Below are 24,885 nucleotides of genomic sequence, written 5' to 3' on the forward strand. Positions count from 1 at the left end.
TTGAGTTTTTCTTTCTTATTGATATTAGCGGAAAGATATCTCTTAATGCTTGGTTAAATTCAATATGTTTAAGTTTAATAGTTCGGTCTGATTCGACTTTGATAGTTTCTTTGATGTGTCTCTCAAATCTTATATATTCCAATTTATAAATTGATCTATTAGTAATGATTTTTAAAGGTTTCAATTCTTGAAGTCCTATCTCCATATTTATGAGCATCTTAACATTATTGCATTTTAAGAAGGGTTGCTCTTATAATATTTTGTTTTTCTAAATCGACACTTTTGTTCTTCAATGTTCACTTGGCGATTCACATTGGTCACTTGCTCAATTTGCTTGATTGAAGATTTATTTACACATATTTTGGTCTTTTCCTTCATCGCATTGTTTCCTAAGTAACATTTTCCACCACTGCTCACATCTGCTAGGGCATTGAAACAATTTTTCCAGGCTACCGAGCAATTTCGTGCACTTGTCCTCTTTATAGGGTATTCTTTAGTTTGACCATGTTTCGACTTCGGAAGGGATAGTTGATCCATCTGGCTTATCTAGTACAAATATGGCCGAAGTTGCCACCAAAACAAGTTGTTCCAATCCATGAATATGAACTGTCGCTAATTAAATTTATTTAACTCCTTGCAGATATAGATCCTTTCATTATATCAATTTGGCATTCCAGATCATCAGTCCAATATGTGAATTTGATCTTTCACAGGAGATTCGTGCAAATTTTTGTCTTCTAACCCTTATCTTTATTTTGGTTAGCCGCACTAATCAATTCGCATTCTTGAAGGTAGAATTTGATGATCACAGATTTGCAAAATTTGCAACCTTGACTAAGTTATTTCCTTGCAATATGCAGAACGTTGATTTCTTCCGTATTATTATGTTAATAAAGTCTTGTGGATTTGCTTCATACCATTGATCTGAAATGAAAAATACAAAATGATTTCTTTATACTGATATTGCTCCTAACTTTTTACAAACTTCTGCTACAATATTGGCAGTTTGTTGCTTTCAATCTGTCACCCTTTTAAAGAGACAACTTTTGGGTATTTTGGAGCCAAATAGGGGTGTTTCACTTCTAATTGGAGATTGATCGCCTTGTTGTTGTTTGTAAATGGCATGGGAGATGTAAATGTAAATAGGATCTCTAATAGGAAATAAATATTCTTTTAGTCTAAACTATAAGTCTGAACTGAATTCAGACTCTTATATAATATTTATAATAATACTTGCAGTATTCTTTATATGGATCTGAAGTATACAATATAACTTGTTCTTGATAATTACTAGCACTTTACTTAAGACCAGATTGCAGATGTGAGGGAGCATTACCAATGTGCTCGATGTCCTTATCTTTACCATCGGTCATCAACATATATTATTGTCAACAGGCTTCATGACTCCTACGTGTCCCAAGGGCCATGTAGAGTCATGGCTCTACGGTGCCATGAATCACATTAGTTAAGGAGGTTGATAACATAACACAACCCAATTAATATCAACACAACCCGATCAATATTAACACAACCCAATTAGTATTAACACAGCCCGATACATAAAAGGACAAGTATATTAACATGAGTATATGAATTACAAATTACATTAGTAATAATGTTAAAGTGAATATATATATGTGTGTGTGTGTGTGTGTGTGTGTGTGTGTGTGAAGGTCACAAATTCATATACTTAAGATAATGTCTATTTCACTTCTACTGAAGCTACACTTTAACACTCCCTCTCACCAAGGGAGAAGTGAAATATCAAACATATCTCATGAACCTTAACATGATATCTATATTAATGATATCCATACAAATAATTGATTATTTGACTTTAACACTTTGGAATAGTGACTTATCAAATAACTATAATCTAAATGCTATGAGCAGAATCATAACATGCATTATTATCTCCGGCACTCTGGATCAACAATTAGATTGATCATAACACATTTGCTATTAATGACTTCTGGTGTATCACGAACAATAACATAATCTGTCATGATAAGAGACATATCATTTGTAAGATCGTCACCTTACAATGATTACCTTCTAAATATGTATGTCTATGAAAGATCGACATCTTTCATTACATATTTGATGCAACTATTCCATTAGAATTATAAACACGCATATACAAATTGAAACTCAAGTTCAATATTCAAAAAATTACAATTTGATCATACCAAATTTTCCTCTGAAATATTCCAATTTAACCTTGGCAAGAGGTTTGGTAAGAGCATCCATTGTTTGCTCATTTGTACTTATGTACCCTAGTTTTATAATATCTCGATCTACCATATCACTAATATAATGATAAGGTATCCCAATATGCTTAGATCGATTGTGGAAAACTGGATTTGTTGAAAGCTTGATACAACTTTGATTATCACAGTGAATGATAGTTGGCTTCAAGGGTTTCTTAAACAACCCAGCTAGCAACCTCGCAACCATACTACTGCTTCTCTGGCTCCCATGGACGAGGCTATATAGTCTGCTTCAATGGAGCTTAACACAACTGAAGATTGCTTTTTGCTGAACCAAGAAATGATTGCAAACCCAAGACAGAAAAAACATCATGTGGTACTCTTATGTTTAGTAGAGTTGCCTGCCTAATCAGAATCTAAATATCCACGAAGATTGATCTCAACTTGTTCATATTTGAGTCCCATACCAACTAAACCTCTTAGATATCGTATGATGTGCTTAGTTTCCACAAGATGTATCTTGTTTGGTTCACACATGAACTAACTTATTGTATTAGTTGCATAACAAATATTAGGTAGAGTGTTCACCAAGTACATTAGTGAACCGAAAATCTGCCTGTAATAAGTAGGAGTAGCAAGTTCATATTCAAATTTGTCATTCTTCAGTTTATGTAAGTTAGCTTTCATAGGAGTTGTTAATGGTTTACAATCCATCATTCCAAACTTAGTCAAAATATCAACAGTGGATTTTTCTTGATTTAAGAAAATGTAGTTCTCCTTTTGCCAGACTTCTAGACCGAGGAAGTAATGAAGAAGTCCCAGGTCTTTCTTGTCAAACTCCGTTGTTAGTTCCTATTTGCATTTAGCTATAAGATGTTCTTCACCTATTATTAGTAAATCATCAATATATAATACAAGAATAATCATATCATCTTTATCTAATTTTGAAGTATATGTTAAGATCTGCTTCATTCTTGGAATACCCCAATTTTGTGAGATAGTTGTCTATCGTTTCGTACCATGCCCTAGGTGCTTGTTTGAGGCCATATAGTGCTTTCTTTAATTTACATATGTGAGAATTTTTGTCACGAGTGATGAATCCTTCTAGTTGCTTAATATATACCTCTTCTTCAATTTCACCATTTAAGAATGTTGTTTTGACATTCATTTGATGTATCTTCCACCCTTTGGATGATGCAATTGCTATGATAGTCCTAACAGATGTGTATTGGGCGACTAGAGAAAATGTTTCTTCATAATCAATTCCTTCCTTTTGCGAGAATCTGTGAGCTACAAATCTGGCTTTGTATCTTTCAATGTTGCCTTCAGGTGCATGCTTGATTTTGTATAACCATTTATAAAAGACAACTGATTTATTCTTTGCTTTGGGTACAACATCCCACACATCATTTTTTAGTATTGATTGATATTCTTCAATCATTGCATCTTTCCATGATTTGCTTGATAAAGGTTCTTTGACATTTGTAGGCTCTATTTTGATGAGTTCAATTTGTAGTGCTACATAGCATGATTGATTTCTTGTCCTCTTGTTTTCTCTGACTACATCATGGTCTATATGATTTTTTTCTATCATTTTTCTAGCCCAAAGTTGTCTCATTTTATTGCTAGGATTTTCAATATTCTTTAAATTTGGAATAAGAGATGTAATATTTTCAATATCATTCTCCCTCTCATTCTCTACTGAAGGATTCTCATCTAATTCAATAGTAGGCTCTGAGTATGATTCATCAATGTTCTTGGAAAGACTAAAGGCAATTTCTTCTTCAAATTTTACATCTCTACTGATTTCAATGCTTCTTTGTCTAGGGGCATAAATCCTGTAACCTTTGGTTGATTCACTCTATTCGATGAGTATACCCTTCTCTTTTCTTTAGGAATATGAATGTAAACAGGACACCCAAATATTCTTAGGTGGCTTAAGTCCTATTTTATGCCTGTAAATACTTCTTCGAGAGTTATATTTTCCAATATTGAGTGAGGACATCTATTTTGAATATAAACTGCAATATTAGAAGCTTCAGCCCAAAAAGAGGTATGAAGATTATGCATCATAGCTATGGCTAATTCAATAATGGATATTTTTTTTGTTCTGCGACTCCATTCTGTTGAGGATTATATGGTACAAAAAACTCCCTCTTAATCCCAACATAAATGCAAAAGTCTTTAAAGATTTCTAAGATGTATTCACCTCCATATCTGATTTCAGGGTTTTGATTGTCTAGGCTGGTTTTCAATTAGGGCTTTGAATTCTTTGAATTTGGATAGTACTTCAACCAATTCCTTTTGTTTAGGTAGATCCAAGTTCTCCTAGAATAGTCATCTATAAAGATCACATAGTACAGACATCCATTTAGGGAAGTTACAGACATAGGACCACAAAGATCAATATGAATAAGTTCAAGTCCAAATTTTGATTTGTGTTCACTTTTGGGAAAAGATCCTTTTGTGTTTATACCTAGGGGACATCCTTTGCAAATGCCTAGATGATTAGGTTTAAGACTAGGTAACCTTGTTACAACTTTTCCTATAGTAGATAAGGCATGGAAATGAAGGTGACCTAGTCTTCTATGCCATATTTCATTTCAGTTTGATGCTTCATTATTTAGGGCTCAATTTTGATGGTTACAAAGTTTATATAAACTTCCATCTCTAAGTCCAATGGATATAGCTTTCTTGATATACCAAATTTCTTTTTATACCAAATTTCCTTTTATGCCAGGTACAAACAAAACATTTTAAAGTCGAAGTAATAACTGAATTTAGTTGAATTGAACATGATCCAATGCCTTTTACTGGGTGAGTAGAGTTGTCTCCAATGATTACTTCTTCAAAGGAGAATTCTTCAAAGCTTTAAAATTTATCTCTAAAGCCCATGATATGATGAGATGCTCCACTGTCTTTAATCCAAGTGTTTTTGTTGGAGTTTAATTTACTTGAGAGTGCTAGATAGAATCAAAGTTTTCATCTCTGATTTCTGCTAGGGTTGCTTGAATTTTCTTTAGTTCAGGGCAAAAGTTATGAGTGTGACCGAATTTGAAGCATTGTACTTTAGAACAATCTTGTTTCTTGTATAATTTGTTGAATTCCTTTCTATTTCATTTAAATTTTTCTTTCTTTTCTTTATTGTTGGTATTGGCATGAAGAGCTTGAATGTCTCCCTCTTGATTTAAACTGATACCTTTGGAAACTAACCTTGATTCTTCTTAAGTACATTCGTTCTTAAGTAGTTCAAACTTAGGAAGATCAGGTCAAGAACTTAGACCATGAATAAATGTTTCCCAAGATAGAGATAATCCTTTTAGAGCTATAATGCTAAGTTCTTTATCATCTACTTGACTTCCAATAGTCGCAAGTTGATCTTTCAACTCTAAAATTCTTAAGAAATAAGATGTTATTGATTCTCCATTGTTCATTTTGATGTACAGTAGATTTTGTTTTAATGTTAGCAATCTACTTGTGTTATTAATATCAAAAAGTATTTTGAATTCTTGAAAACATCTCAAAGGTTGTCTTAAGACTTTATATAGAAGGAAGAATGTGATCCTTTACAAAACCTGTGATAATCTTCATGGCTTTATTGTTGTGTCTTTTCCATGTTGTCTTATCTGGATCATTTTCTGGTATCGGTTTATTTGACTCTATATATTCTTCTAATTCCATCTCTCATAAAATAATCATTACATGAATCTTCAATGAGGCAAAGTTTGTAGCCCCTTCAACTCTATCCTCTAATCTTATGTGATTCACCATTTTGAGTTGAAGATATTTAGAGTTCGATATTTAACAATTCTGATATTGAATTTCTCTATCAGGATGGCTTTGATACCATGTAAATGTAAATAGGATCTCTAATAGGAAAAAAATATTCTTTTAGTCTGAAATATAATAGTCTGATTTGAATTTGGACTCTTATATAATATTTATAATAATACTCACAGTATTCTTATATGGATCTGAAGTATACAATATAACTCGTTCTTGATAATTACTAGCACTTTAATTTAGACCAGATCGCAGATGTGAGGGAGCATTACCAATGTAATTGATGTCCCTATCTCACCATCGGACATCAATATATATTAGGGTGAACGGGCTTCATGACCCCGTAGGGACATGACTCCTATGTGGCCCAAGTGCCACGTAGAGTCATGGCTCTACTGTGCCACAAATTGTATTAGTTAAGAGGCTGCTAACACAACACAACCTGATTTAATATCAACACAGCCTGATCAGTATTAACCATAGTAACGAGACTTGCCGCGAGTCGGGCAAGTCATCTAAGTCAGCGAGTCAAGTTACCTCAGCCGGGTCAAAATGACCTGTGAACCTGGCTCGATGGGTCAACTAAGCTGACTAGCCCAACTCTCCTAACTCGCCTAGGTGACTCGGCTGATTTTTTATTTTTTTGCCTTTGTAGTTACATAATCAATCTATGTTATGTATGCGATCAAATTACCTTCTATTTTATGATGTTATTGTGTCTTTAATCTTTATTCAATCATGGGTACATAAATCTTTAAATTTCAAGGGTTTTATCACTTTGTCTAGTCACTGTCGAGTCACTGGTGAGTCCAAGCTGGGTCACGAGTCGAGTTACCTTGCCGAGTCCAAGCCGGGTCCGAGTCTCGTTACTTTGGTATTAACACAGCCCGATATATAAAAGAACAAGTATTAACATGAGTATATGAATTACAAATTGCATAATAGTAATAATGTTAATGTGAATATGTGTGTGTGTGTGAAGATCATGAATTCATAGTGTTATGATAATGTGTATTTCGCTTCTACTGAAGTTACACTTTAACAGGAGATAATATTTTGTTTTTTCTGTATTCTTTTCATTGAGTCCCTAAATGCACCCTTAAATTTGTAATGGTATTGAATCCCCTTATCTAAAATAACTTTGTTGCTGACCAGTTTCTTTGTCTTCATGCTAATCGCTCTGTAATGGCTGCATGTATTTTGCTTCTTCCTTGGAATTGCAGATTTTATTTCTTCCTTAAAAGGTCAGTATATTGATCTTCTTAGTATTATTATCACTTTTTAATAAAGTAACAAAGTTAGTTTATTATTAAAAAGGGTCAAATGAAAACATAATTCAAAATTAGGGCTAGAGCTGAAAGTAAAAGGTGTTTGCGAGGTCATTTTGCACGTCTTGGGTTGAGCATCAATACTTACATGTTATAAAAGTGCTTCAGATGCAGTTTTCCGCAATTTGATGTAGAAGAACAGAAACTCTTGGACGAATTGGCCTGGACGTTCCTCCATGGCTGAAAAAATTGAATGTTAGGGGCCTTTCCAGCTGATTACAGGAATTGGGCATTAATTTCATTTATAATTCTTCTGGTTATTTGTGAACAAGGACATAATTTAAAGATCAAACATAGTGAAGGCTTTTTCTGAGTACCCTTCGACATTTCAGCACTACCATACATATACAGGTAGAACCAGCAATCCAATTTAGAGGGGTGTTTCATTCTATTTCCATGTGCATTCTAGGCTGTGGAGTGTAGAAGATTCTTCAGTACTCCATTTCATGTGTTGGCAAGCCTGGTACAGTCCTTTTTGAGCATTGATTGGAGTTAAATAAAATTCAGAACAACTGCCGATTGATTAATTTGGTTGAAGTTAATTAGTATTACCTTAGTTTGGTTTTCAGCATCTTATACTGATTAAAAATTGGGAAAAACATTGCCGAAAAAACTCATATACGGCAAAAACATAATGACAATTAGACTACCTTTCAAATCGCTGACCATTGTCATTAAAAAAATCAAAACATAACGGATTGTGCACAAGAGACCAGTTGGCGATATTTCACACGATATGCAATGGATATTGAAAATGAGACCAGTTAGAAATGCCCTCTGTTAGAATAAGAAAATCTGGAAAAGATTGAGGTATATGCTTAAAAGTCTGTGCTTAAGTTCTCATCAATCCTTAAATACAGGCCTTTTCATCTGTTTAATTGTTGTAGGAAAGTTGATAACTACTACTAATTATTTCTTGTCTTGAAAGCTTAACTCAAGTTTCTATTAAAAAATAGTAAGTTAAGAATATCAAAACTCAATGCAAATGCATGTCTCACCATTCTCTATTGGCTATTTAGGGATCGTATGAAACAATATAAAATTATGAACCATATATGTATTTGAAATTCTATAAAAAATGCTTAGTAAATAAGAAGAGTATTATGAATGAAGGAAAATGATCTTACCCATCTAATGCAGCATCTACTGTGATGCTTTCAGATGGATTCCAAGGTGACTGCCAATTGAGAGGTGTTCTTTTAATGGCTGCTTTTATTCCTCCTAAAGGGTTTAGTTCTGCAACCTAAACAAATAATGAACAATGTAAGTTCGGTATTCACAAACATGGCATTTCTTCAGATATTTATAAGCATGATCAGCAATGATGCTTGGAGAAAAATATGTTCCAGATTTCCACATTTGCTAGGAAAAAAAGATTCTAAATTTTTATATGAACTTGAATGATGTTAACAAAGATACTGATTGCAACATAAAATTTCAACAGCTAACATCAGTCATGCCTAAGTTGGATGAAATTTGCAAACTTCAACACAGAATCCTCTCAATATATTGATGGAAGTAATGTACACTATAGATGTCTCTTTTCTCACATTAATGAAAGTTGTATAAAAAGCATTAAGTTCCACAATAAAGAATGTAAGTTACATAGAGATGTGATTTGAAATCTTTACCGGCCAATCAGAACCAAATGCCAATCGAGCATTGCTTGACAGGAGTGAATTGAACAGATAGGACTCTTGCACAGCTCGTACTTCTCCAAGTTTCTTTATAGCAGAGGCTGCATCACCCAAGAGGTGCTCTGGCTGATGGTAAAAGCATCATTCAGTAGAATAGAAAAGATTGTTGAATCACGGCACAATACAGAAACATGTAACCATATCAATCTCTTTCTAAGCTCCCCAATGAAAACCCATATAAAGTACATATGCAGCCCAATTTTAAAGAGAACAAAAATTCCAGCAGAAATGAACTCAAACTAAAATTCACACCTGGGTTCTTTTTCTTATCCTGCAACTTGTATAAAGCTAAACTACATATCATTTTCCACACAATCCTTTCACTAATGATGAATCATAGAGAGTGATTCAAAGTGTTGACTGTAAATACATTTACATAGTTGTTTTCCAGAAGAATTTTATCTACAGCTCGATTCTTCAGAATAAATGTGCCCAACTTGAAGAAAGACAGCAGTTTTAGAATATGGTGCCAATGGTGAATCTGGATATTGTCTAAAATTATGAAAACAGAAAATGAAGGCATCAAATTCATTAAAAATACACAATCAAAGTTTCTATGAATTATCCCCATTCATGGTATTTCTAATCCTACTCATTCATTGGTCAATTGCTGGTAAGTCAAGTGGATATCACTATAGCCAAGTCTATGGTAATTGATCTTACTAGTGTGTCTCCAGGAAAGTCATATTTTCCCCTTCTCAAGCCTAATAAGCAGGGGTAACTGTTGTCCTTCTTTTGGATTCCCATGTGCAAGTTGGTGTTGGTAAGGGAGCTTCACAAATCTTGGAGTGCCTGGTTCAATTTTTCTTGGTTTCTATTAAATGATTCATGCCCAGTTGGAGTTGTGGATTGCAGTGATGCTTTTCCAAGCATTTTATGATTCCCAAAGAATTTTTCAAAATTCTTGTAGAGAGTTCTAATAATTAGCAAAATCCCAAATTAGCACCAGGCTTCATCACACTACCTTAGTTTCATCTTGTTATGCTCAGTTGCATAGTCACGTATGTCCCCCTAGATTGGATGCCTAGGGGATGGGAGCTGACAGTTGAAATATTTAATTATTTCAAAAGTGTTTTTGGTGGGAAATGAATTTCAAATTGGTCTATTTTCCCTCCAAACCTATAAAAGGTGGTTTGCAATTTCATTTTCAATACGCAAAAAGAGGACACAAAACATCCTGCTATCAAATTGAACCTGCAAGTTCCTCCAATGATTGGTTGAGGATGAACACCCTTGTATGATTACAGGTTCCACAACTAGAAGACAATTCCAAGCCAATTATGGTGGTACTTGTAAAGAATCGGCATATTATTGACATATATGCAGATTCAGGGTTTTCAAAAAAAAAAAAATTCAAGGTATTTCTCCTGCAGATTTTGGGGTTATAATTGATGTCTATTTTAAAGGATTTGCTGAGAGAAAATTGCATTTCTTAGGATGTTTTAAGCAAGCCGTATAGTTTGTGATGCCAGAGCTACTTCATACCATCTATATATTGCATTAGGAAGAGAGTCACAGGATTAGAAGCATTTGAAACCATGTGCAAGTGAGATTTGGAACTAGGCTACTCAATTTTAGGAATTTTGAGGCTGATTTTTGGTTATTTAGTTTATTCCATGAAACAATACCCTTTGTAGGATACCTTATGATGTATGGCACAAAACTCCCAGGGTTATTCCAATGCACTTTGGAATGTTTTTCCTGATGCTGGCTGGAGGTGCCAAGTGTATATTTTTCAATTCCAGGTTTTTGGGTGATAAACAAACAAATATATGATGACTTGATAAATCCAAATTCGCTGGTTTCCCACCACCCTTGTCATTTCTGGATGTGTTAGACAAGTTATTGCATGTAATGTGCCAAGGCATTTTAACACAAAAACACAATAATAAAATAGCATATAGGCAAAAATCAGATATCAAGATCCATTATTAAAATCAAGTAGAAATCAGATACAATGATGTTATGCAATGAATCAACTAATGATAGATATCAGCATTGGGAAGTCAATATATAAGATGGGACTGTATGACAACAATCTCTGACAATATCTCAAAACAAAATAGATTGTTCTGGTAAAAAACAATATATTCTGAGTGCATCAATACTTGCACCTCATGCCAATCAAAATAGTGTATATAGCAGCTCCTTGATCACACTGAATTTGATATTGGGCCTGAGACTTGAAGTGTATTCCTCCAGTATGCCTGCAATCTGGATATCAATCCCGTGATTGGATTAAGCTATGGGTAATGGAGATGTATCAATTGCAGACCAAGTTTAGTGAATATATGCAATAGGCAGTGTATTACTTCTTCTATTTACACAAGGAATCGTCACCCAATACTATCGGTCCCAAGTATGAGTTGGGTGCAAGTCCACTGTTTTGCAAAGTATTCTGACCAACTGATCACAATTACTCTGTGATTGATACCCACCTGTGCCGTCCCTGTCCTATGCATATCACAACTGTGATATTAGCAGATGTGCAAAATGATTAGTATCACTCCTCCAATAATCATTTCAAGGAAATGTCAATAAGCTCAGCAGTGATAGATACACTTATCTCTAAACAAGCATAGAAATCGTGTGCCAATATGTAATTCTCAAGATGTTGCCAATGATGATTTTAAGATCATGGTACAATATAGTTTCAACCTGATCCTGATATATTTTAATAATGAATGTTGAACGTGATCTATTTAGTGTTGTTCGCGCCACTTTGCATATGCATCAACTGAATTAAAGAAGTGGCAAATGTTAGACTGATTGAATGGTCTCGACTTTGTAATATCCCTGTCCAAATCTGATTGAAAACTTGCTATATTTGCTTTTAGAAATTTTGTCAAACACTTGTAAAGAAGAGGGATAAGGGATATATGACTGATTTTATTTTCAGTTTGTTTCCAGAATAAGAAAGAAGACTTCTAATATCATAGGATGACTGAAAATGACTTCTCTTCTGCTTATTCTACACCTAACATGAAATGCAACTCTTTTTTTTGTTTTTTCTTGATGCAATATATGACATATATTCAATGCAAATTAACACTTACAGCCAAGTGACATTATGTCAAACAGTTGGCATGCAACTGAAAATTATAATTCAAACTTCAAAATTGATATTTTGCTGATATAAAAATTCTGATATAAAATCAGGTTACAATGCCTTCAATAATCTAACTAGATTGTCCATACAAAACCATGTAGATGTATTTTCAGATAATACATAAACATGAAGATAAAATGAAGGGAACCTGAGATTGGTAGGCAGCTTTTAAACTGATCAGAATCTGTCATGCACTATAGCGGTAACACTATTCACAATTCATGTAGCAATGGCACTATAGCAGATGGATATAAACTTCCTAATATGCCTCTAAATTAGCTGCTTAACTCCTTCCAAAGTGCAGATAAAATGAGGGCATCGAATGACCCTTAAATCTGAAGTGTATCTTCTTCATGAATTGCTGCAAAAACTCAATAAGCTTCAATGAGATGACTGAAATAACACCTCCAGCAAATGCAACAATATCAACGGCTAGTTTCACAACCTCAAAGTTGCCAATCAAAGAGAATAATCATTCTCAATGACTAAAATGTTCTATAGAAACCCTTGGCTCCACAAGTGCACAAGCAAATGTCAATATCAAATCTGGATGCCTTACAATGAGGCTCTCTCCTCTATTTATTCTATTCCTTCACCTCTTCTAGAAGAACATAAAATATTATTTTATTGCACTTTTCTAGAAGCTTTCTCCTTTCCAACAATAATTAGTTGTGCTTTTAGAAGATTCCCTTTTCCATATAATATAATATTATTTTAGTGACATGATTTAATATTTATTTTAGTCACTTTTTAATTAAATTAATTAAATATAAAGTCACCTTTTAATTTTTAAATTATTTAATGACTTTATAAGAAATTAATTTAATTATTTCACTTTATTTCTCCACTTAGCCTTCAAAGAATGAAACATTAAGAACTCCATTGAGAGGCTAAAAAGATGGGGACACTTTATTTCTCCACTTAGCCCCTCTAGAAATTGTTTGTCTCCAAGCAATCTCAACTCTGGATGTTGCAAAATCTCTTCACTCTCCCATGTAGCATCCTCAATAGGTAGGTTCTTCCATTTAATCAAATATTCTCTAATGACACGACTTCTCAATTGCTTCTCTCTAAAATCTAATATAGCCTCTGGTATCAATCAACTTACCCTTATCATCTAAGGGTGATAGAACTGTAGAAGGAACCACATGATGTCCCAATGCCTTCTTGAGGCGTGATACATGGAAAATATTGTGCACTTTGTTGTCCACCGGCAACTCTTGCTCGTAAGCCACCTCACCCACACACCTAATGACCTGGAAGGGTCCATAGTATCACGGCTTGAGCTTTTATGCACCACTCTTCTTGAGAGTAGACTGTCTGTAGGGTTGCAACATCAAATACACCATGTCCCCAACCTTAAAAGAGCGTTCCACTCTCTTCTAATCTACATATTGTTTTTGTTGGTTTTGTGCCTTCCGGATGTTTTCACTAAGAGCCCTCATGATATACTGATTTTCCTATAACATGTCTCCAGCACTAGGCACTCTACTATCACTCATCAACAAATCAAGAAAGCTAGGAGCCTCATAACCATACAAGGCCATGAATGGTGTCATCTAAATAGAAAGATGGTAAGTGGTATTATAGCAGTACTCACAAAGATATATCCACTTAACCCACCCTTTTTTCTGCCCAAGAATATAATTTTTGTGGTACCCTTCCACCCATTTGTTAACTATCTCCGTCTGTCCATCTGTCTAAGGGTTGTAACTAGTACTTAGAGAAAGCTCAGTCCCACACAATCTAAAAAGCTCCTGCCAGAAATTGCTCATAAACCATCTCGGTCACTAACAATGTTTTGTGGTAATCCATGCAATCTAAACACCTTACGAAAAAATAGTTCGACAACCTGTCTAGCTGAATATGAAGTAGTGATTGGAAAGAAATGTGCAAACTTGGTCAAGCAATCAAGCACCACATATATGCAATCCTTACCTTGCACTTTTGGCAACCCTGTGATCAAGTCGATGGATATACATTCGCACTTCCTGTCTAGAATTGAAAGTGGTTGTAATAAACTAGCAAGATATGCATGATCATGTTTGTTCTGTTGACAAACAACACACTCCCTAACATATCGTAGAACATCGGATTTTAGTCCCTTCCAAGTGAACCTCTCCCGAACCTGTCGATAGGTTTTGAAGTACCCGGGATGGGCTGCCAATGGTGAATCATGAAAGGACCTCAATACTATGTTCTTTACTTTTGATCTTGGAGTCAAGAAGATCCTCCCCTTGTAAATGATAAGATCATTCACCACCATGTACCTATCATCCTGCAGTGACCCATCAATAATACTTGAAGCCCAAGAATCCTCTAAGTTGTGTCAAATTCGTCGGAGTAGGGCCACTCAACAATTGCCTTGACCTTATCCGGATCCATCTGAACTCCTTCTACACTAATGATGTGACCCAAATATAATAATTTTGTCATGCCCAAGTCACATTTAGATTCCTTGGCATATAAAGATTCATTACCAAGAATACCCAAAACTATGTCAAGATGTGCAAGATGCTCTTCCCATGTCCTACTATAAACCAAGATATCATCAAAGAAGACTAACACAAATTGCCTCAACTGTGAATGAAATACCCTATTCATAGTAGACTGGAATATAGTCCAAACGGCATAACCACAAACTCGAAATGTCCACAATGGCAACAAAAAGTTGTCTTCTCAATATCTTCTTCCCTCACAAATTTGGTGGTAACTCGATCTCAGATCAATTTTGGAGAAGTACTTGGCACCATGCAATTCATCGATCAACTCATCAATTCTTGGAATGGGATATCTGTTCTTGATTGTTCTCTTGTTAAGTATTCTATAATCAATACACATCCTTAGAGTACCATCCTTCTTTTTAACCAATACCATTGATAAAGCAAAAGGTGACTTATTTGGTCTAATATGCCCCATAGCTAGCAAATCTTTGATAGTTTTTTCTATCTCATCTTTGAGCCGCTTAGGGTGCCTGTAGGGAGTGACTATCATGGGCTTAGCACCCTCCTCCAATTCGATGATCTGCTCTATCCCTCTATCTGGAGGTCTACCGAGTGGAATCTCGCTAAAGACCTTATCATGCTTGATCCTCAACTCTTGTATATCAAGAGGATAAACAAGTTTTTGTTGCTTTTCCAGTGTTGGCTTCAAAACACAACTTGTTGCCCACTCAACCATGTCATGGCGCAAGAGACGTTCCATTTTTCTGAAAGAAATAGTCTTGCAATTGGTGTCTCTGAGTGCTTTCAACACATGAGTTTTTCCATCCATCTCACGAAGGTTGAGGGTGAATATTCCTATGTCATGTAACCATGTCATTCCCAAAACCATATCTGTGTCTCCCATATTCACCACATTAAAATCTGCCTTGAACTCACAAGTAGTCAAGCGCATGGGCAAATTTGAAATCATATTGTCACACCTAAGAGTGTAAGCAACCTTAACTCGAATTCCCTCAAACTCCTCAATGTGTATACCACGCCTCTCAACAAGCCTAGCGTCAATGAAATTGTGTGTTGCACCTATATCAAGAAGGATAATAATCTTTTGACCAGCAAGAACCCTTTGCATCCTAAAAGACCCTTCTAGCTGAATACTTGTGAGACGAACCTCTTTAAGCTTCACTTCTTCCTCTAATTCTTCATCATGTTCTGATTTTTCTGATTCTAAATCATTAATTTCAGATTGCTAGTCTAAATCAGAATCTTCAATTAGTGCCCACATTGCACGATTTGACTTCCCCTTAGGTTTCATAGGGCAGTCATGGTTAATATCATATGGTCCCTTAAGATAGAAGTATAATTTCCTCCTCCTTAAATCATTAAGAGTCTCACAATCAAACGGAAAAGTAGACTTACCTTTAGCTCTGTTCTCCTTCTTAGGAAACTTCTTATTGTCACGATTGGAAATGTTCCCTTTGATGTAAACTTGCTAGTAGGGGCAATGAACTCCATGCTTCGTGCCTTCTTCATTGCTTCTTGTAGTGATGGAGGATCAAAAGCTCTCAACCAACCCTTCAATGGCTCCATCAATCCTTCCATGAATAAGACCACCAATCTCCTTTCATTGATGTTAGAAACCATCATTGATAACTGTTGGAAGTCATTCACATAAGCATCAAGGGAACCATGTTGTTTTAGTTGTGCCAGTTCAAGGAAACTCACCTCAGGATCTTTGAGTTCAAACCTTTCAATCAGCCTATTGGTAAACTCCTCATATGTAGTATTAAGGTTCTAACCCATGATACCAACACTCGTGAGTAGCTCCTTCAAGATGTAGTGTGGCAAATCTTATGGCATCCTCTTCAGGCACTGGTCTCAAAGAAAGATAATTATCAAGCTTTTGAACCCAAGACCTAGCTATGCATTTGTTACTTCCATCATAGTACGCCACGGAAATCTTACCAAGTGTTTGTTGATAGTTATTTTGTGGAGCATAGTGACCATTCCTTCCTCCTCTCCTATTTCTTTGCTTCATGAATTGATCAAATGTCCATATTTCTCTCATATCAGGAGGGAGAGTAGTATACTCCAAGTAGGCCAATCTAGCTTTGTCTCCAAAAGAAACAGTTGGAGCAGCATGCGGTTGTTCTCCTCTTGCTGTAAAGGTAGGAAAAAGAGGCCTATGGGCTAATCCTCAAGTATCTTCAGCGCAATTTATGGACCTTTCCTCATTAACTCCACTATGTTCAGCTGTGTTTTGATCTTGACTGGCTTGTTGATCCATTTTTGCTAATAAGTGTGACATCATATCAAGCATGGTTTTTGAGAATGTATCCCCTTCAACCTGAGAATTTTGATATTGTTGTCTCTGTTGTTCTCTATTATAACATCTGATTTCTCTCTCACTCATCTGCTGTTTGACTGATCACAAGATGGTAGGATGAAAGCTCTGATACCACTGTAATATCCCTGTCCAAATCTGATTGAAAACTTGCTATATTTGCTTTTAGAAATTTTGTTAAACACTTGTATAGCAGAGGGATATATGACTGATTCTATTTTCAGTTTGTTTCCAGAATAAGAAAGAAGACTTCTAATATCATAGGATGACTAAAAATAACTTTTCTTCCACTTATTCTACACCTAGCCTGAAATGCAACCCTTTTTTTGTTTTTTCTTGATACAATATATGACATCTATTCAATGCAAATTAACACTTACAACCAAGTGACATTATGTCAAATAGTTGGCATGCAACTAACATTATAATTCAAACTTCAAAATTGATATTTTGCTGATATAAAAATTCTGATATAAAATCAGGTTACAATGCCTTCAACAATCTAACTAGACTGTCCATACAAAACCATGTAGATGTATTTTCAAATAATGCATAAACATGAAGATAAAATGAAGGGAACCTGAGATCGGTAGGCAATTTTTAAACAAATTAAAATTTGTCATGCACTGTAGCGGTAACACTATTCACGATTCCTGTAGCGATGGCACTGTAGCAAATGGGTATAAACTTCCTAATATGCCTCTACATTAGCTGCTTAACTCCTTCCAAAGTGCAAATAAAATGAGGGCATCGAATGACCCTTAAATCTGAAGTGTATCTTCTTCTTGAATTGCTACAAAATCTCAATAAGCTTCAATGAGATGACTAAAATAACACCTCCAACAAATGCAACACTATCAACTGATAGTTTCATAGCCTCAAAGTTGCCAATCAAAGAGAATTATCGTTCTCAATGACTAAAATGTCCTGTAGAAACCCTTGGCTCCACAAGTGCACAAGCAAATGTCAATATCAAATCTGGATGCCCTACAATGAGGCTCTCTCCTCTATTTATTCTATTCCTTCACCCCTTCTAGAAAAGCATAAAATATTATTTTATTGCACTTTTCTAAAAGCTTCCTCCTTTCCAACAATAATTAGTTGTGCTTCTAGAAGATTCCCTTTTCCATATAATATAATATTATTTTAGTGACTTATGATTTAATATTTATTTTAGTCACTTTTTAATTAAATTAATTAAATATAGAGTCACCTTTTAATTTTTAAATTATTTAATGTCTTTATAAGAAATTAATTTAATTATTTCACCTTATTTCTCCACTTAGCCTTCAAAGAATGAAAGGCTAAGAACTCTATTGAGAGGCTAAAAAGATGGCGACATTATAGACTTCTACATATATGTGGTTTGTTGCAAACTCTGGCCCAATATGGATATGCAATATACTCAGTGCATGTAGCCTTCAATCAAGACAAGGAATGATGCTAGCCAAATGTTGAATGCCAAGAATATACACAATATGGTAAGTTTGGTTGGTCCAATAAAATCACAAATAGACTTCTCCTTATTAGAGAAACCAACAAATTAGGGAGGATATCTCACCTTCAAAACTTCTCTCCAAAGCTTAATTCCTTAGTTGGAATTGAAACACAAGAATCAGTTAAGTCCAAATTGATGATGATGAACAACAAAATAGCTTTCTGATGCAAGAGCATCTAGTGGTGTAAGGGCAATCCTGTATCATCCAAAAATATGCTTAGTGTTAATTTTTGTTTAATGTGTTTTCATTTCTGGATATCCATTTGGGTCAAATAAAGATTCCAACTCTCATAGTTCCACTATTGTTTTCTGGCTTAGAGTTTTCGAGCATCTTGGGATATGTGCCAATGTAGAAAATAAGTTATTTTGTAATTGAGCTATAATTATAATAAGTTAGAGGGTGTAAGATGGAGGGATGATTATACTTGTAATTTAAAGCACTTCAAAAAAGAATCAGGTCAAAAGGCTTTACGGTTTGAAAGTTATTGCAATTTTAAGTGTCCTGGAGACCTCCTAAGAGCACTTCAAAGTCAGATTTAAGACACTAAAAGGCCTCAGATGGGCCCAAAAAATGGGGGAGGAGCAGAGCTTGTCAATAGGGCTATAGAGCGCTTAAAGAGCTTTCCGGAAATGTAAATGGTTCATCAATTGGAGTCCCAGATCAAAAGTTATGCCTCTCGGAAGTTGGATTGCCATTTCTAGATTCTTCTAATTTTACACCAACTTTTAGTGTGTTTTCTAGAACCTTTTGTTTTGGCGGTGGATGCCAAATTGCATATTCTAAAATGTATTCCTAATCCTAAACCTAATTTGATTTACTTAAGGACATTTCTGGCATTGTAAAGGCAATTTTTGGTAGAGTTTGGGAGAAGGTACTGTGAGAAGGGTTTCTCCAGAATCTGATAACATTATAAGCCCATAGGGCCTGCCGTAGAGTCTATTTTTGTTGTATTAGATGTAATAGAATATCAAGTGGTATTAGAGCAAGTTTTCCTGAGTGTGTAGACAAAGCACCCACTATGAAGCAGTTCGCACTAGGACTGTGTGATTGTGGGTTTTGATACAAGAAGATGCCTCCACGAATGAAGTATGGTGGAAGGGTCAGAGTTGTAGAGGGATGAATGTTGTTGTAGGTGACAAAAGTGAGGAAGAAAATGAAGAAGGAAATTTTCAGCAGGAAGGGGAAGGAGACGGAGAAGTCCTAAACCAGGCAGAGGAGAGGCTTTTTAGGGCCGTTTGCCAAGCTTGGAAAAAAACATAAAATGACATCGGCATGTTTTCGGGAAATCTAAACCCGAATGAGTTGATCAACTGGATCAATGAGCTAGAGGAATATTTTGAGTATGAGGATATCGGGGACCTTGATAGGGTTAAGTTTTCGAAGGCCAATATGAAAGGCCATGCCAAAATCTAGTGGCAATAGATTTAATTTGAAAGAAATAGAAGAGGAAAAGAGAAAATCACAAGATGGGATCGCATGGTGGACAAACTAGAGTAGTAGTTCATTCCTGTTGATTATGAGCTTGATTTGTTCAAAAAGATGCAAGGGTTAAAGCAAGTAGGAAAATCTGTCCAAGAATACACAGAGGAATTTTACCAAGTCCTTATTAAGGTGGGGCATGCAAAAGCAAACAAGGAGAAGGTTGCTCGTTACCTTACTAGGTTAAGGCCAAGCATTTAGGAGGAGTTAAGTTTGGTTAGAATGACTAGCATTGAAGAGGCATACTAGTTTGACTTGTGAGTTGAGGAGAAACTAAACAAAAAGTTTGATGGAAGGCAAAGATGGCACAGTCAAGGAGGAAGGGGCAGTGGCAGATCATTTGGAGGCCGAAATGAGAACCAAAAGAAAAATGAAGATGTGGGTACTAGCGGAAACCAAAGGAACGAGGGTTTCAACCATTCCCTTGATCAAAACTATGGAGATCAGAGAGGAAGAGGTAGAGGACATGCACAAGGTTCAGGAATAGGAGGCTTCCATGGTACCTATTTTCGTTGCAATGAAGAAGGTCATTGTGCCTTCGAATGTCGTCAACGCCAAGGACAAATAGGAGAGCTGATGGTCAAGCAAGGGTTGCTCACGTGGATGAAGATGCACAATCACACATTCAGAGGATGCAGAAAGAGGAGAGGTTCTAGTTAATGAAAGGGTCTTACTGAACGGTGAGACTGAACCTAGACAAAGGAGTTTGTTTCATACCAAATGCAAGTGCAAGGGTAAATGTTGTGATGTGATTGTTGATGCTAGAAGCACTGACAACTTGGTGTCAGAGGAGATGATCTCAAAGCTAAAGCTCAAGAGGGAGAAACACCCCAAACCCTATCGGATTGCTTGCGTGCAGGATGATCATAAGGTCCTAGTTAGTGAGTAATGTTTGGTAAAGTTAGTGAGCAATGTTGGGAAGGCCCTGGCAGTTTGATAGGCATTCTATACATGATGGTCATGCAAATACATACTCTCTGACAAAGGATGGAGTTCACCACAAATTGAAGCCCTTGATAAAGGAGGGTGAAAAGGTATGCAGTAGTGCTAGGGTTGATGGAACAAAACTTCTGGATGGCATGAAACATCAGCATATGTGTTATGCTTTGATTCCTAGGAAAGATAAGGAAGGTAGTAGTGAAATTCCACTTGAAGTTTCAGGTCTATTAAGTGAGTATGGAGATGTCACCTTTGATAATGTTCCAAAAGGGTTATCGCTAGTAACGCAAATCAATCATCAAATAGATTTAGTTCCTAGAGCTAGTTTTCCTAAAAAGGTTGCTTATAGGATGACTCCTAATGAGACTAAGGAGTTAAACAGACAAGTTCAGGAGCTATTGAGGAAAGGTTTGATTCGAGAGAGCCCAAGTCCATGTGTAGTACCTGCAGTGCTAGCACTAAAGAAGGATGGAGAGTGGACAATGAGTACAGACTCTCAGGCTATAAATAGAATAATCATCAAGTACCGTTTTCCTTTGCCAAGAATGGATGATCTTATGGACTGTTTGAGTGGAGCTCAGTATTTCACAAAGACAGATCTCAAGAGTGGTTATCACCAGATATAATTACGAGAGGGAGATGAGTGGAAGACTGCATTCAAGACCAAGGAGGATCTATATGAGTGGTTAGTCATGCCCTTTGGACTGACCAATGTGCCAAGCACCTTCATGCGGCTTATGAATGAGGTACTAAAGAAATTTTTGGAAAAATTTGTTATTGTCTATCTGGATGATATTTTGATTTCCAATAAGTCTTTGGATGAACATTTATTGCACATTCGTAGTGTCCTTGAAAGGTTAAGGGAAGAGAAATTATTGATTAAATTGAAGTGTAGCTTTCTCAAAAGGGAGTTAGTCTACTTGGGTTTGTTGTATCAGCTGAGGGTCTCAAAATAGACCCAGAGAAGGTGAAGGTCATCTTGGAATGGTCTACTCCAAGGTTTGCCACTGAGGTGAGGTAATTCCATGGTCTGGGTGGTTTTTACAAGAAGTTCATTAGGAATTTCAGTAATATATGTGCACCCCTAACTGAAACAATGAGAGGAGATAGAAAAGAGTTCAAGTGGATGGCAGGAGCTGCAAGGAGTTTTGAATTGTTGAAGAAGAAGGTGACAGAGCAACCTGTGTTGGCACTTCCTAATTTCAATAAAGTGTTCCAAGTGGATTGTGATGCTAGTAGCAGTGCTATTGGGGCTGTGTTGAGCCAAGAAGGTAAGCCTATTGCCTATTTTAGTGGAAAATTGAATGATGCAAAGAAGAAGTATTCTTTTTATGATCAAGATTCTATGCAATAGTTCAAGCCTTAAAGAAATAGAGGCATTATTTGTTGCCAAAAGAATTTATCTTGTATACTGATCACCAGGCATTGCAATAGCTAAATAGCCAAGGTAAATTGAATCAGAGACATTTAAAATGGGTAGAGTTCATGCAAAGCTATACATTTATATTCAAACATAGAAGTGGAAGGTCTAATAGGGTTACAGATGCATTAAGTAGGAGACAGTTGTTGCTGACAGTAATGCAAATTGAAGTGGTTGGGTTTGATGAACTCAAGAATCTATACCCTAAGGATCTTGACTTTGTAGAGGCTTGGAAGGCTTGTAAAGAACCTATTACTCTAGACAGGACCAGGTGGCTAGATTACATGATTCAGGATGGTATGTTGTTTAAGGGAAGTCAATTGTGTATTCCAAGGAGTTCCATGAGGGAGAAGTTAATCAAGTAGAAGCACAGTGGAGGGATGGTAGGACACTTTGGTTGAGATAAGACCATTCCTATTATTAGAGAGCATTATTTTTGGCCTCAATTGTCACAGGATGTGAATGAGTTTGTGCAGAGTTGTCAAGTATGTCAAACAGCCAAAGGATTTAGTCATATTACTAGACTCTATCAGCCATTGCCTGTTCCAACGAAGCCTTGGGAGAACATAAGTATGGATTTTGTTCTTGGATTGCCAAGGACACAAAGGGGTAATGACTAAGTATTTGTGGTGGTTGATAGGTTCTGCAAGATGGCACATTTCATTCCATGCCACAAAACTCATGACGCAGTGCATATTGCAGATTTGTTTTTCAGAGAGGTGGCAAGGCTACATGGTCTCCCAAAAAGTATTGTTTCTAACAAAGATAATAAATTTGTTGGGTACTTTTGGAGGACTTTGTAGAAGAAGTTGAAAACAGAATTGAAGTTTAGTTCTACACATCATCCACAGACTAATGGACAAACAAAAGTAGTGAATAGAAGTCTGGGCAATTTGTTGAGGTGTTGAGTAGGAGATAAACCGAAGGGATGGGATTTGATTCTACCACTAGCAGAATTTGCTGACAATAATTTTGTAAATAGGAGTATTGGTAGATCACCATTCGAAATTGTGTATGGGAGTAGTCAAAGGACTACACCAGAGCTGAGGAAGATGGAGCAAGGAGAGAGGACAAGTGTTGAGGCAAAAAGCTTTGCTAAACATGTAAAGAACCTACATGAGGAGGTGTGAGCACATATTTACCAAGATGAACCTACAGTATAAGGCTAGGGCAGATCAAAAGAGGAGACATAAAGAGTTCCAAGTTGGAGATGAGGTTATAGTATATTTGAGGGAGGAAAGAACGATTTCCAATAGGTACCTACAACAAGCTGAAGATGAAGAAATTTGGCCCTTGCAAAATTTTGAAGAAACATGATTCAGGGAATGCATATGAGGTGGAGTTGCCAAAAGGGATTCACACTTCTCCTATTTTCAATATTGCAGACTTGACAGAATATCATGATGATGGTGCAGATGAGGAGTTGATGTTGGAGCCATGTCCAATTCCTACTTCTGCAAAGGAAGAGATTGAAGAAATTCTAGATAGTCGTGTGGGCCGGAGTACTAGAAATAGGCAGTATGAAGAATATCTGGTGAAGTGGAAAGGACAACCAATAGAAGACTCAACTTGGATATCCGCAATGGAGGTTGCCCATTTGGGTTTTCCTCTACCAGCTATAAAGTGACAGGGTTACTTTTCAATCTACCCTGGGTGTCTGATGCAGGAGCATCCAATGGTGTAAGGACAACAATGTATCACCCGAAAATATGCTTAGTGTTAGTTTATGTTTAATGTGTTTTCATTTCTGGATACCCATTTGGGTCAAATAAAGATATCAACTCTCATAGTTCCACTATTGGTTTTCTCGGTTAGAGTTTTTGAGCACCTTGAGATACATGCCAATGCAGAAAATAAGTTATTTTGTAATTGAGCCATAATTATGAGTTAGAGGGTACAAGTTGTAGGGATGATTATACTCGTAATTTAAAGCACTCCACAAAAAGAATCAGGTCAAAAGGCTTTACAGTTTGAAAGGTATTGCAGTTTTAAGTTTCTTGGAGACCTAAGAACACTTCAAAGTCAGATTTGAGGCACTAAACGGCCTCGTACAGGCCCAAAAAATGGGGGACGAGCAGAGCTGGTCCAAAGGGCTATAGAGCGCTTGGACCGCATTCTAGAAATGTAAACGATTCGTCAATCGGTCCTGGATCAAAAGTTATGCCTCCCAGAAGTTGAACTACCATTTCTAGATTCTTCTAATTTTACACCAACTTCTGACATGTTTTCTAGAACCTTTTGTTTTGGCAGTGGATGCCAAATGGCATATTCTAAAATGTATTCCCAACCCTAAACCTAATTTGGTTTACTTAAGGACATTTCTGGCATTGTAAAGGCAGTTTTTTCTGGAGATTGGGAGAAGGTACTGTAAGAAGGGTTTCTCAAGAATCTGATAAAATTATAATCCCATAGGGCCTATTGTGGAGTCTATTTTTGTTGTACTGGATGTAATAGCATATCACTTCTAATAATAATATTCCTCTTTTCCTGTTGCATTCATTGTTGTCTTGGGTTGTGTCCCCATCACTCTCTTAAATAAGAAATGCTAGGTCCCAAATGTCAATGAGGTGGTCCCAAAAGTGGTCGTCCAAACTGAAATTATAAAATTAACTCCTACTTAAAGTAGTGCACTAGTA

At 36.1% G+C, this 24,885-nt stretch overlaps 1 protein-coding gene across 3 annotated transcripts in view; it reads right to left on the reverse strand.

Moving 5' to 3' along the window:
* LAF3 (Amidohydrolase family) overlaps positions 1-24,885 on the reverse strand; it is a 252,714-nt gene that overhangs the window by 95,721 nt on the left and 132,108 nt on the right. For all 3 annotated transcript variants that reach the window (XM_089807847.1, XM_089807849.1, XM_089807848.1), the window contains 2 exons: positions 8,953-9,084; positions 8,449-8,564 (listed from right to left, as the gene is read on the reverse strand). In XM_089807847.1, coding sequence (XP_089663973.1) covers positions 8,449-8,564; positions 8,953-9,084 — 248 coding nt within the window. The remainder of the gene's footprint in view (positions 1-8,448; positions 8,565-8,952; positions 9,085-24,885) is intronic.

Source organism: Cupressus sempervirens, chromosome 10 (genome assembly GCF_028749045.1).
Source record: "Cupressus sempervirens isolate cs-2001-9-10 chromosome 10, ASM2874904v1, whole genome shotgun sequence".
NCBI lineage: Eukaryota > Viridiplantae > Streptophyta > Pinopsida > Cupressales > Cupressaceae > Cupressus > Cupressus sempervirens.